General features: G+C 41.4%; 1 protein-coding gene across 1 annotated transcript; it reads left to right on the top strand.

Annotated features, from left to right (window-relative positions):
- The first annotated feature begins 64 nt into the window (after positions 1 to 64).
- arhgap25 (Rho GTPase activating protein 25) lies at positions 65 to 12,484 on the top strand. Its single transcript, XM_056377376.1, has 11 exons — positions 65 to 694; positions 3,266 to 3,468; positions 4,926 to 5,013; positions 5,343 to 5,456; positions 6,812 to 7,016; positions 8,170 to 8,302; positions 8,479 to 8,552; positions 8,779 to 8,900; positions 9,399 to 9,553; positions 10,631 to 11,172; positions 11,740 to 12,484. The coding sequence occupies exons 1-11, from the start codon at positions 631 to 633 to the stop codon at positions 11,939 to 11,941; spliced, it is 1,902 nt and encodes a 633-aa protein (XP_056233351.1). The 5' UTR covers positions 65 to 630; the 3' UTR covers positions 11,942 to 12,484.
- Positions 12,485 to 12,524: the final 40 nt, after the last annotated feature.

Raw genomic sequence — 12,524 nt, 5'->3', positions numbered from 1 at the left:
TGGCTTCTTCCCTCTCGGTCTTCTTCCCCATTTTGAAAAAGATGCACAGCTGATCTTTACACCTACTGACACATTTTATGATAATTTATTTCTTAAAAGATGGAGAGACATTACAACCAGGAGTCAGTGCATGATCCCTCGAGCTTAGAAATACACCGTTATAAATACTGACTGTCCTGCTGCAGCCTCCTGTCTCATGCAGCTCAAGCTGTGAGGCAACATCCTCTCTGAAGGAGTATAAACCAAGAGGTGAAACCCATTTCCGTTTAGAAGACACCCGTTTTTTTTGTGTGACACCAGTGAACAGTCATCTGAAAAGTCCCCACTACATTAAGCCCTGGAGAGCTTTTAGTGAATCAGCCTAGAAGGCATTTACACAGCTCTCAGAACAAGTATGAACATGGAAGTAAAGGCAACATGAGGCGACAGGTTTTGAAGGGCTGAAAAAAAGAAGAAGAAAAATTAACACACAGGAAGTAGGAAGTGTGATCTGCGATATCTCCAGTTTCCATGTGTGTGTGAGTGTGCGTCAATGTGTGTGCTTGTGTGTGTGTTTGAGTGTGTGTGTACATGCTCCGGTGGGCTGTATGTGTGAAATGAACCACTGACCTGTGTTATGAATTAAGGACAATGTCTCTCAAACTACCTCGCAACTGGGACTTCAGCACCTTCAAGGCTGAGACAGCTCGGATAGGTAAGCCGGTGACCGTGCTGCATTCACTGTCTGCACTGTGGATGCAGTACCTTCACACTTCACATTTTAAGGCACTTTACACTTTGGTAATTTATCTGATGCTGTCACCTAAAGCGATGTGAACTCACTAATAGTTAGATAAACCACAAGTGATGGTACAGAGGAAACATCCACAGCAGTGTACTTTTGTGTAATCTTTGTGTCTCCTTTTCTTCAAGAATATAATGTTTTTGTATTTTATTTTGCAAGTTCATTGTGTTTATAACTGAGGCACCACCACACTAAATTCTTTAATAATAATTATAGATAATAATTAATGACTTCTCTGCACTGTGCTTTCTCTGTATGGTTTTGAGCACGATGGTGGTTTCTTAACTTCTGGTGATTATAACCAGAGTTATTTTCAGACCTTTTTATTTTTGGACACAAATCACTGTCCTCTCATATAGAATGAACAATATACTGCTATGATGTAGTTTGACATTTAAGTCCTTTTTTTTTTTTAAAGTCACTTAAACGTCACTCCCAGTGGTTGAAATAAGACATTGGCCAACCTTTGTGTGTGTGCCTGCAAACTGCTGTGCAGTCATGTATTTTAAGGTGACTGCACAGCAGTCTAGACTTACTAATGCTATGCTCACCAGTGTTTGCATAAGGTTGAATCAGTGCAGTAACATGCCTTGTTTCTTGTCATGCTGGGATGACACAACAGGTGATAAAAGAGGTTTGCACACAAGCAGTGACTGGACTCTCCACAGAACAGCTATTGTTCACAGTGCGCATCATGTTTGCTCCAGCTCTAATCATCTTTACAATCTGTGGTACTGGCTGTTCAGCACTAGCAGTGTGGAAGGAAGTAGCAGCCTGCAGGGCATTTATTTTATCTGCTTCATGTCGACTGAATATCAGCTGCTGTTACTATCCTGTTCTCACTTTCTTACTTCCTGAGAGCTGGTGACTCACACCTGATGCTTTTACCTTGAGATGCTTCGTGGACCATGAACAGGAGTGACGCAGGAAACTGATGCAAGAGCTCAGTTCCTGCAGAGCTTTGACTTTGTCACTGTCTGTGTGTAACTGTGCCTACGTATATTGCATGTGGGTGTGTATATGACAAGTGTGCAACACATGTTTGCGCACAATTGTGATGCATCTGTCCTTTCATATGATTTTGGAGGGACAACCACAAACCTGTCACAATGTACAGAAATGAATGTTGATTTAACGAACAAGACACAGATTCTTCATGATGCAGTAAACTGCTTTCATACACTGCTTCACGCAGGATTAAAGGAATAGTTTTTATTAATAGTTAATATTTTAGGAGAAATTATAATCACTGACACTGTGTTAGTCACTGCCAGTTACATACTAGCAAACAACACAAACAAATAAAGCAGAGCAGAGCCCCAGTTTTTCTTTTACTTTTCACTTTTTTCACATGTGGGAAAACCATGTTAAACAGAGCAAAAGTGTTTTTATATCGTTTAATACATGTCTGGAGAGGAACTTTAAGTCACAGTTCTAGCATCTTTGCCTTGTATGTCAGTGGGAAACTCTCCACTGTGCCCATCTTGATGTGAAAGTGTTGCCCTTAATAATGTAAATTCCTTTTCATGGTGAGCATTGAACACATCTTTGAAGTGGTGAGCGACACTTGGTTTGTCATGAATTAAGGCCAGTTTAAAGGACCAGTGTGTTTGTCAGTCGAGGGCGTGGTGTGACATCGACCTCTGTGTGTGGGCTCAGGTTTCCTCAACAGCACTTTAACTTTCCCTCTAATCAAGGGAGGGTAACGCTAGTAAAATTAGACCAAAGGCTTCTTATGCTGCTAGGTGGAGACCTTCAAAGTGTCGCCGGCCCTCCGGCAATGATGTGGCAGCTTCCTGTTTACCCCAGTGCAGCCCTTCTTCTTCTCTTCTCCTCTACCATCTTGCTTAAGAAGACACGGTGAATTTAAGAACAACTGAGCAACAGGGCTCAATCTCACTCCAGCTATCTCTGCAGTCCTACCACCCTGCGTGTTGCTCAGACTGTCTCCATCTGACTGTGTCTTCTCTGGGCCACGTACACTTCTGCCTCTGCCCTTTCATCACACTATTAATCCTCCCAACATGGCCTCTCACAGTCACAGAGCTCAAGGGTGAGAAGTGTCAGTCAAGGGTGACATTCTTAGAGTACTAATAATAGGATGGCATTTGTTTGTGTTGGTTTCAGTTCAAGTTAAGTCTACACAGAACATGATCTCTGACCTTTCCAGCTTATTGTTAGTTGTGCTGCTTATGTTGAAGAATCAAGGCTGCATTCGTGCACCCTCAACAGGAAACCGGTCAGCTCTGACCAGCAGTTTCCTTTCAGCCTGAATGTGTGGGGAACAAAAATAGACGATGTTGAGCAGGTCTCTCAACCTCGATAGGCTGATGCATATTCATGCCAAAAAGGGGAAGTGCTCCGCTGCAAATGAGTAGCGCTGATATTAAGTTTCATAGCTTCGAATGTGACACAACACGTTGGGGATTGTTGTTCTTGAAACTTTTCTTTTTTCAACTTAACTCTTGTGGTGTTTGGCAGCACGATCCAAGAGTGTGATACCTGGAGAGGGAGGCTCCGGCCCGGGCTCGCCGCGCTCCTCCAGGTCCATGGAGAGGCCGCTGAAGGCCGGCTGGCTCAAGAAACAACAGAGGTCTTTAGTCAAGAACTGGCAGCAGCGTTACTTTGTGCTGAGAGGGAGCACACTGACCTACCACAAAGATGACAAGGAGACCACTGTCCAGGTCAGACATTTTAGCCCTTAATATGTAATTATTTTAATTATGATTTGTTATCTTGTTGTTTTTTTTTTGTCCTTTGCTGGCATAAAACAAGTGCACATTTCTTTCAAAGAAATTCATACAAATGCCACATATTAGAAAATTAAAATGCTACAATGACCTTTTGAATTTGGCACATGCAGTTACTTAATCATTTCTGTTTTATTACATGTTGATGGTTTACTTTGGTGGTCTACCACTAACATAAAGTGGTGATCAGATATGTACAAGTTTTTAAGTAATGTTTTTTTATATGAAATGTCTTGTATTTCCATGGAATCACTCATAGTTTAATAAGAACTTTATCATTTATCATTTCCAATCAACACCACAAACACTTAACTAGCTGTGTGGCTAACATTGCACACTTCCTGTAAACAAAATGAATGATGTTAGAAGCCACAAAACAGAGGTCTCCTGGCATTGAAAGTCTTTATTTGTTGGCCTCTTTTAATCCACTGGTTTACGCTCAAAGCTGTAACATTCATCAACCATCCAGCCAGAACCCTGTACTCTCTGTTATCATTCTGCAAATCTGTCTGTGTGTGATCAACACAAGATCTTGGTCCTTTCTTCACATCTTGTGCAAGGTGTGGGCAAACCTCCAAAAAGGCAGCCTAGAGACTATGATCATGACGTTCCCATGGTGTTAGCTTTAGCTTCTCTAAGTATAAAATATGAAAAGTTTGATTTCTGTTCACCTCTTCTCTTACATTTCTTCTTTTTTCTCTCGTACCCCTGATGTACTTCCTGTTAAGAAATGAGAGGTTGGGGCACAGGAAGGGAGAGGAGTGTTAATGAAAAAAAAAATTAAATTAAATAAAAAAATATATATATATATACATCATAAAAAATAAATAACCATAATTTCATTCAGGGTAATTTAACAACGGCAAACACATGTCCTCTACATCCTCCAACTGATGGATCAGCTCCAATTATTAGGAATCACTCCAAAAGGCAAAGAGTCATTGCTACATTTGACCGAGATGTAAAAACATAAGAGAGTGGGACAGTAGGTGGAAAATGCTGGATAGAAGAAGTGGGCTGCAGTGCACTGACTGTACATGGTGTAATGTAAACTGAGTGGACTCTAAACCAAATGATTAAAGATCAGCAGGGAGCGTTTTCTTGCCCTTCTCACAGTGTGTTGTACATCTGCAAAAGCCTGTGTGACACAGTTTTGCCACTATGACAGAAACTGTGGTTCACTCACAGTGAAAAACCTGCTGAAACCTTTACTACAGTCACAATACATGGACTACATGTACTGTTAGAATTAATAGCAGCATATGGTCGTCTATGAATGAATTTAAACACTAATGCAAATATTAGTGGTTGGTTTTTGACATGAAGGACTTCTGGTTTTGATATTACACCACAATACATTTCTTCTATGTGTGTGTTCCTGTTTTCTCCAGGGAGTCATCCAGCTACGGTTCAGTAAAGTTAATGAACTCCCTCCAAACTCAGATGACCCTGGGAAGTACCTCTTCGAGATCATACCACGTAAGCAGATGATTGCCCTTTAGTAGGGAACAAATCTGACTTAAGACCTTGATGGAAAATTTATTCCAGCACCTAAAATGGTTATAGCTATATTCCCTGTATGTCAGTGTTTTTAAACCTCTACCAGTTGTTGCATGTCTCGTTCATTTTTCCATCTGAATGAGACAAAACTTATCTGTATGCTAGGAAGTTAGAAGCTACCAAGAAGTGATAACAATCTCAGTCTTCTCTGCAAATCTTCTAGCAGATTTACAACATTTGCTGACAAGCATCTATCTCAAGGTTTTCTTGTACTAAGACGTCATTTTTCAATAACACTCATTTCACAGGTGCAACCGGAGACAGAGAGCGATGTCCGTATGTGTTCATGGCGAGCTCCCAGAGTGACATGGAGGAGTGGGTGCGCACTCTACGCAGAGTCATTGGAGTACCGACAACTGGAGGTTCAGAAAAATTTTTAAATGTTATAAAAACTATTTGTTTCTCACTTTTCCCGCCTCATTCTCTCATTAAATGTTTCCATCAATTCCCCAAAACAGAAATCAACTGATAAAAACCTTACATAAAATAAACTTAGGCTATGTGTGATGCAACTGTCTTGTTTGACTGGACTAAACTTTATGAGAAATTAAGTTCAGTGAAAATAGAGTTTAGGTTTCTCAAACACTATTTATTTTTAGGTTACAAATAGGAAAAAATGTCAATACGTACAGCATGGTGATGAATGAGAAGGGTGCTGTTTAAATACTTTATGTACATCTGTTGCTGAGTCATCACAGCGGTAGCTGCTGTATGTATGTAATGACTCAGTGTGACAAAAAATCCCTTAAAGGTGTTGTTTTGGATAACTGTCTTATTCACTTTGAGGTCAAGAGTCAAATGGCAAAATTGATGCCACTCTCATTTTTATCCGTTAAATATGAAACCATGCCCATGATACAATTAGCTCAGCTTAGCATAAAGGAGGGAAACTCTGTACGAAGGTAACAAAAAATCCACCTTCCAGCACCAGTCAAGCGTGCTCATTAACATATTACACAAACGTACAAGAACTCTGCTGTTTGTGTCCAGGGGGTCATGTGCCGGACTATTTCCCAGCCAGGAGCAGTGACTTCCTGGAGTCTTTGCTGGTTTCCTTGCAACCTTATGGTGATGACAAGGCTCCAAGAATTTATTGTTCCCAGTTACGGCATAGTTGGAGACTAGCTAATTCCTCCTGTATCTGGCTAATTAGCTAGTTAATGAGCTAAGCTAACAGTCAATTAACTGCACAAAAAGCAATATTATTTGTCTGATATTTGCATGAAAAAATCCTCCAAAAGGCACCAACACCACAACCATGACTGAAATGTCGTGTTCAATGGCTCAAATGAGCTGAGGTGATGTTGAGCAGACAGCTAGCAGACTGTGATGGCGCCCACCTGTCGCTCAAAGTGGCCACGCCCTCAATTATGCATAACTTTAAGCCTTAAACATAAATTCACCCCCGTACAGAAATTAGCTATAGAGGCTAAAAGCGTTTTTTGTTCCAGGCTGTAATTATGTTTATTTCTGTTGTAAAGTTAGACATTTTAACATGGCAGTCTATGGGGATTGACTCTTTTGGAGCCAGACTCTAGTGGTCATTTAAGGAACTACAGGTTTTGGCACTCATTTCATGCATTGCCGCTTGGCTTAAACCCCATGTAAAAGTGATAAAAATGTGTTGATTTGAACTTTGTTAAATGTTTTCTGATTATACTGATTATTATAATGATACAGTTACTGGTCTGAGATGTCATGTAATGCCTCTCTGCAGTGTTTGCAAAAAGTCTCATGGATACTGTGACGTATGAGCAGCGTTTCGGGCCTCACATGGTACCAATCTTGGTGCAGAAGTGTGTCGAGTTCATTAAAGAACATGGGCTGGATGAGGAGGGCATCTTCCGACTGCCCGGCCAGGACAACGCTGTCAAACAGTTCAGAGACGCCTTTGATGCAGGAGAGAGACCTTCCTTCCCCAGGTAACACACCCATGGTTCCTTCTGCACAGACCAGAGCCATGTGAATGAGTTGATTACAAATAGTCATGAATACACACACAGGTATCGATGAGTAGCAGTAGAAGTGGTTTTGTGTATACAGGACATGTATTGTATATGAAGTGGAGTTATTCACATTGCTGAAATACACAACAAATATTGAAAGTTCATTGGTTATAAAGAGGTTTATTCATCACACTGACAGAGTCACACATCTCATGGAAATTTGAAAGGACCAAAATTATTTTAAATCCTCTTTAAACCCGGCTGGTACATGGCGTGAGCTTAAGAAGGTCACTGCTATATAAGGTGAAAATGCCCTAACCTCAATCGATCAACAGCATCAGCCTTTTTTTTTTTTCTTTCTGCAAAGCAAGTACAGATGAGAAAGATGAAGATAAATTTTCTGTCAGCTCAGAGCTGAAGGCGACACCACATCCTGTTCTGTCAGTCACACAGGAGGACGTCTCTTTTACGCAACATCACAAGCTCCTCTGACACAGCGCTGTTGATTAAGACATCCATTTAATTTAATTTTTGTCCCTAATCTAATGTAAATAAAGGCTGCTGAAAGATGTTTTATGTCATATCTCAGGCCAAGAACAAAACAGAGGATACAAGAATTTGTGTCTTCACCTCTATCTATATTTTTGGTCAAATCCAAACAAGACAATTCAACAGACACAGCTGATCATACAAAACTAGGCCCACACGCCCAAACAGCAAATTCCTAGAGAACTTTGTCTTCACCATATTAGCATTTTAAACAGGCCTTGTTTATACCACTATATAAATATTTTATACAATATTTACACAGGTCTTATCATAATGGAAAATCGCTTGACAAAACACTGAGCTCATTGATACTTGGAGTAAACATTTAGCCCCAAGTTAATAAAAATAGATTTATAACTGTAATACAGATGTATGATACATATGTATATATGTGTAGAATCCAGTTAACATTGTATCAGATTTAAGCCCAGTTCAAAGGTCGCTATATACAGCATGTAATCAAACAAACTACATGTCTGTGATAACTCATGCAACCAACACTGGCTCCATGTACTGACACAAGGTCTAGATGTGAGTTAAACTCTAAGTGGATGTGGATTGGATGTGTCTTTGCCTGCAGTGACACAGATGTCCACACGGTGGCGTCACTGCTCAAGCTGTACCTGCGGGAGCTGCCAGAGCCCGTGGTGCCCTGGACTCAGTACCAGGACTTCCTGGACTGCACCACCCTGCTGGACTACAACAACACAGAGGTCTGTCCACATCTAAATGCAGACATGTGTATATGTGTGCGTGAATGCATGTGTGCGTGCGTGCGTGCGTGCGTGCGTGCGTGTGTGTGTGTGTGTGTGTGTGTGTGTGTGTGTGTGTGTGTGCATTATGTGATATTTTGAGTGCACATGTCCTTTAATCTGTTGCTCCTCCTCAGGGTTGGGAAAAGTTGGAGAAACAAATCGCCCTTCTCCCCAGACTTAACTACAACCTCCTCAGTTATGTGTGCCGGTGAGTAGAAGCTGCAGCGCAAAGCATTATGGGAAATTCCAGAGAAGACGCCCTTTGTGGTTAGAGAGGATGTCTCACTAATTGTTCACATAAATGTCCTTCAGCAAGACACTTCAGCGTCCCTGTGGTGAAGAACACAGCAAACGCTGCTCTGAGATCAGTTTCTAGTATTGACACATACCCAGCTGTGTCTCTTAAACATGGTTTCATGTCTTTTTGTTCTCAGGTTTTTGTTTGAGGTGCAGCAGCACTCCAGTGTGAATAAGATGAATGTGGAGAACCTGGCTACAGTGATGGGGATCAACCTGCTCAAACCTCTGATAGAAGACCCCATCACTGTGATGAAGGGTGAGAGCACACCGCTCACTGATCAACACAAATAACAAACATGTTGCTCCACACAATGTATCTGCGAGGAGCTGAGAAGATGATTAAATGTGTTATCTTATGACCTTAGAATTATGTTCCTGATATTTTGTGTTCCTCTGGCTGCACAGAATCCAAATGATATGTGACATTTTTATTAAGCAACAATGTGGCAATACTGCGACATGACTACATCCTTCTCTTTTTTGGGCACTTTATTTAGTGAAATAAAAACAGCCTTTGACAAACAAGTACACACAGTTTAGGAAGGCGTGTTTCATTCATATACTGCTTCATCAATTCCACAAACTTCAATATGAAAGTATGAAAAATAACGGAAAATAACAAAAGAAAAAAGTGCAATAGAAATCTAAAACTAATCCAGTAACTTCAAAAGTGAATCAAGAATTTGCATAAGAAGCTAGAGATGAGACATTTTGATCATAATCTTTTCACATTTGTGTTTGTTTTTCTTCACAGCAACTCCTCAGATCCAGAAGCTGATGACAGTGATGATCAGACAACACGAGGCTCTGTTTCCTCTCTCCAAAGACGTGCTCCCCTCCCCTCCATCAAACAAAGCCGAGAGCCAGAAGAACACTCCCAGAAGCTTTGTGGGCTGGGAGTCTGCAGAGGTACATTGAGGCTCTCGAAGGGTTTTAATGTCCTGTTTTTAAAGCAGATTCTTGTGTTAGACATTACATAACCAAAATACAGGATGAGGTCAGTGGAAAGAAAAAAACATCAGGATATCTAAAAGACTTTCTGTTGGTGGGAGGAAGTTCCCATGTGACCAATGTTAAAGTGCTAATTCCATCATCTGGATCCATATACAGTCTGATGTGTATTACTATAGTACCCTCTAGCATGGAGACTAGTAGCACCTGGTAATCTCAGTGCTACATAAAATACAAATTTGTGTGAATATACCATCATCAGATACTCATGTTTTGTTTTTCTTCATTATGTGGATTCAATCGAAGCATCTCAGAAACACCCATTTCCTCATGCTGACAGTTTAATACTTAAGTGTCTATTTTCTTCTCTGATTATAAAGCAGCTCTAGGTTCTATATTAATACTGTGAAAGTATCAAAGCCCTCAGTCCACAGAGAAATGCACACAGCCTGTATTCAGAAATTGAGACTTAAAACCAGCCGTCAGGACTTCTGGAACTTTGTGATGTCACAATAAAACAGTCACTCTCAGCCATGCCCGAAGACCCGCCCATCTGGACCCGCACTCCAAACCTTGCAGGATTTTGTTTCTCTGAGTGTTTACCTGAAATCTCAGTCAATCACTCAGAAAACAGTGAGCCAATCAGAAGAGAGCCTCCTCTCTTCTGATTGGTTCACCGACCTGTTGTTACTAGAGCTCCAGAGAGAAGCCTGAGAGAGGAGATGTAAAACTACATTGAGATGGTTTTTGGTTCTTAAACCACACATATATCTTCTTATGGATCAACACTTCAAATACAACAAAAAGTGTGGAATATGGGACCTACAACTAATAGAAAAAGCCAAACTCAAAGATGTCACTATTAAGTCATAGTTAATGACAAATAGTTGATTTTTTTTTTTTTTGGGTTTATCTTTCCTTCAATGAAGTTTATTTCTCTCTCTCTGACTGTAAAACTACCTCTGCACATGAACACTTCTATGTTGTATGCATGTCTGTAATTCATCCATTCCTTCCGTTATGTGTTCATCTCAGATGGGTGATGCGTCTCTGTCCGAGTCTCCAGAAGAGGAAGAGGACGCTGACAGTCCAGGTCCAGGCAGAGAAAACTGCAGCCAGACCCTCCCTCCAGAGCCTGTGTCGCAGTCCATAGACGACTGGCTCGGAAGTCCCCGCAAACGCACCCAGACCCTGCCCAGCTTCAACTGCCCCCTCACCGGGATGGCAGCAAAGGCCGAGGCTCTCAACCGGTGGAGTCGCATCCAGGAGAGCGGGGAGGAGAAGAGCGGGACGTTCTCAGAGGACATTTTTAAGATCCTGGATCTCCGGGGTTCAGGATCGTTGTTTGGGGGGTCTCAGATGACCAACAAGGAAGGGGAGGAGAAGCTCATATCCCGAAGAGGAAGTGACAGCACAGCTTCGTCAACAGCTGGCTCCCAAAAACCAGACAGTGAGTCCAAGCCTGCCCGGGTGCTGTCCCATCAGAAGAGTGCAGAGACCCTGACAGTGGCGGGTTCAGGTCAGCAGGTCAACAACATGTCTGAGCCGAAGAAAGACAAGCAGCCGCTTGGATACAGGTGAGTTCAGCTGAGGAGTCACATGGAGACACAGTGACTACGTTAAAACTGACAGCAGACAGACCCTCACCAACCTTCAAATGTGCTACTCATTCTTTGATATGACTTTTAAAGGTAACTTGAATTAAAACGGAACCATAAAATCAATGTTTTATCAATGTTGTCTGATGAAAACTTGACTTCTAAATGATCTTCAGGAACAATTTTTAGCTTGACAACCTGAAGGAGTTCAATTTGTGAAAACTTTTAGCCACTGCAGCTCAAAGAGGAGGATTCAGTCCTCCTGTTCAAACATGAAATTCACCAAGACTGAAGTTCATATTCAGGAACTTCTGAGGAAATGAAACACATTCAGCATCCATTTTTGGCTGAATAAATAAAAAATAAAAAAGAGGAATAGAAAAAAAGCAACTTTATTTACCTTGGAAAGACTCAATATTACTCAATCTTTTTGGACTTGACTCATTTGCTCATCAGTGACCAATAAAAGGACATAGATTGTGTCCAGATAGACTAATAGTTTTACTGTGTATCTGAACTCTCTGTGTGTCTGATTGTCTCCTTCAGTCTGCAGCAGGAGAACAAGGAGCTGAAGGCCTCACTGGCAGAGCTCCAGTCTGCTCTGGAGGCAGAGCGCCGCCGTGTGGCTGCTCTGGAGATCTGCCTGAGAAATGCCGAGCGCAGTCGAGACGAGGCCCAGAGACGCAACGAGGAGCTCCAAAGAGACATTCAGCAGTTCCTCGGCGGAAAGAGACAAGCTCCCACCTAACAGTCATTCCCACTCATTATCAGACTCACCAGTATATGGATTTATGACCCTGAACAGAACTAATTTCACAGGAGCTGATTATGGAAAATACCATCGTCTTCCACTGGGATGGCACTGGATTGTTTCCATCTGAGCTGTTTGGTCCTGAAGATGAATTATTGGCTCACTTGTTTGTGTCTGTGAGGAAAGTCTTAATTTCACTATTCGCAATAAAGACTCCAAACACAGAACAAGCTTGGAGAGGTGGTGTCACTGTATATGGACTTCCTGGATCGTGACTCCCAGAAAAAGAAGCGCCACACTTGGGGGATTATTTCTTTGCAAAATTTTAATGTTATTTTGGCAACTTGAAAATGGAAGAATGGAGTTGCCATGGAAACGCGAGGCGGGACAACATCAGCTTAGATTGCACTCCTTGACAACTGAACTGCATGGTGTTAATGGTGGACAATGCAAAGTACTATGTGTCATATGGAGTAAATAATCAGCTGATCATTTGATGTGTCATTTCTCTGGTAAATTAATAAAACTGCACAAACTGAAGTGGTTTTTGTTGATGCATAAGATAATCTTTACACAACAT

The sequence above is a fragment of the Seriola aureovittata genome, chromosome 5 (assembly GCF_021018895.1).
Source record: "Seriola aureovittata isolate HTS-2021-v1 ecotype China chromosome 5, ASM2101889v1, whole genome shotgun sequence".
NCBI lineage: Eukaryota > Metazoa > Chordata > Actinopteri > Carangiformes > Carangidae > Seriola > Seriola aureovittata.
This window is presented reverse-complemented; position numbering and strand designations above follow the sequence as displayed.

What these genes read in the sequence shown, in the direction of transcription:
- arhgap25 (XM_056377376.1), top strand. Translation starts at nt 631, where the DNA reads ATGTCTCTCAAACTACCTCGCAACTGGGACTTCAGCACCTTCAAGGCT. An exon ending in TGGACTACAACAACACAGAG is followed by an intron (nt 8,303 to 8,478) that starts GTCTGTCCACAT and finishes GCTCCTCCTCAG; the next exon opens with GGTTGGGAAAAGTTGGAGAA. An exon ending in AAGCAGCCGCTTGGATACAG is followed by an intron (nt 11,173 to 11,739) that starts GTGAGTTCAGCT and finishes TGTCTCCTTCAG; the next exon opens with TCTGCAGCAGGAGAACAAGG.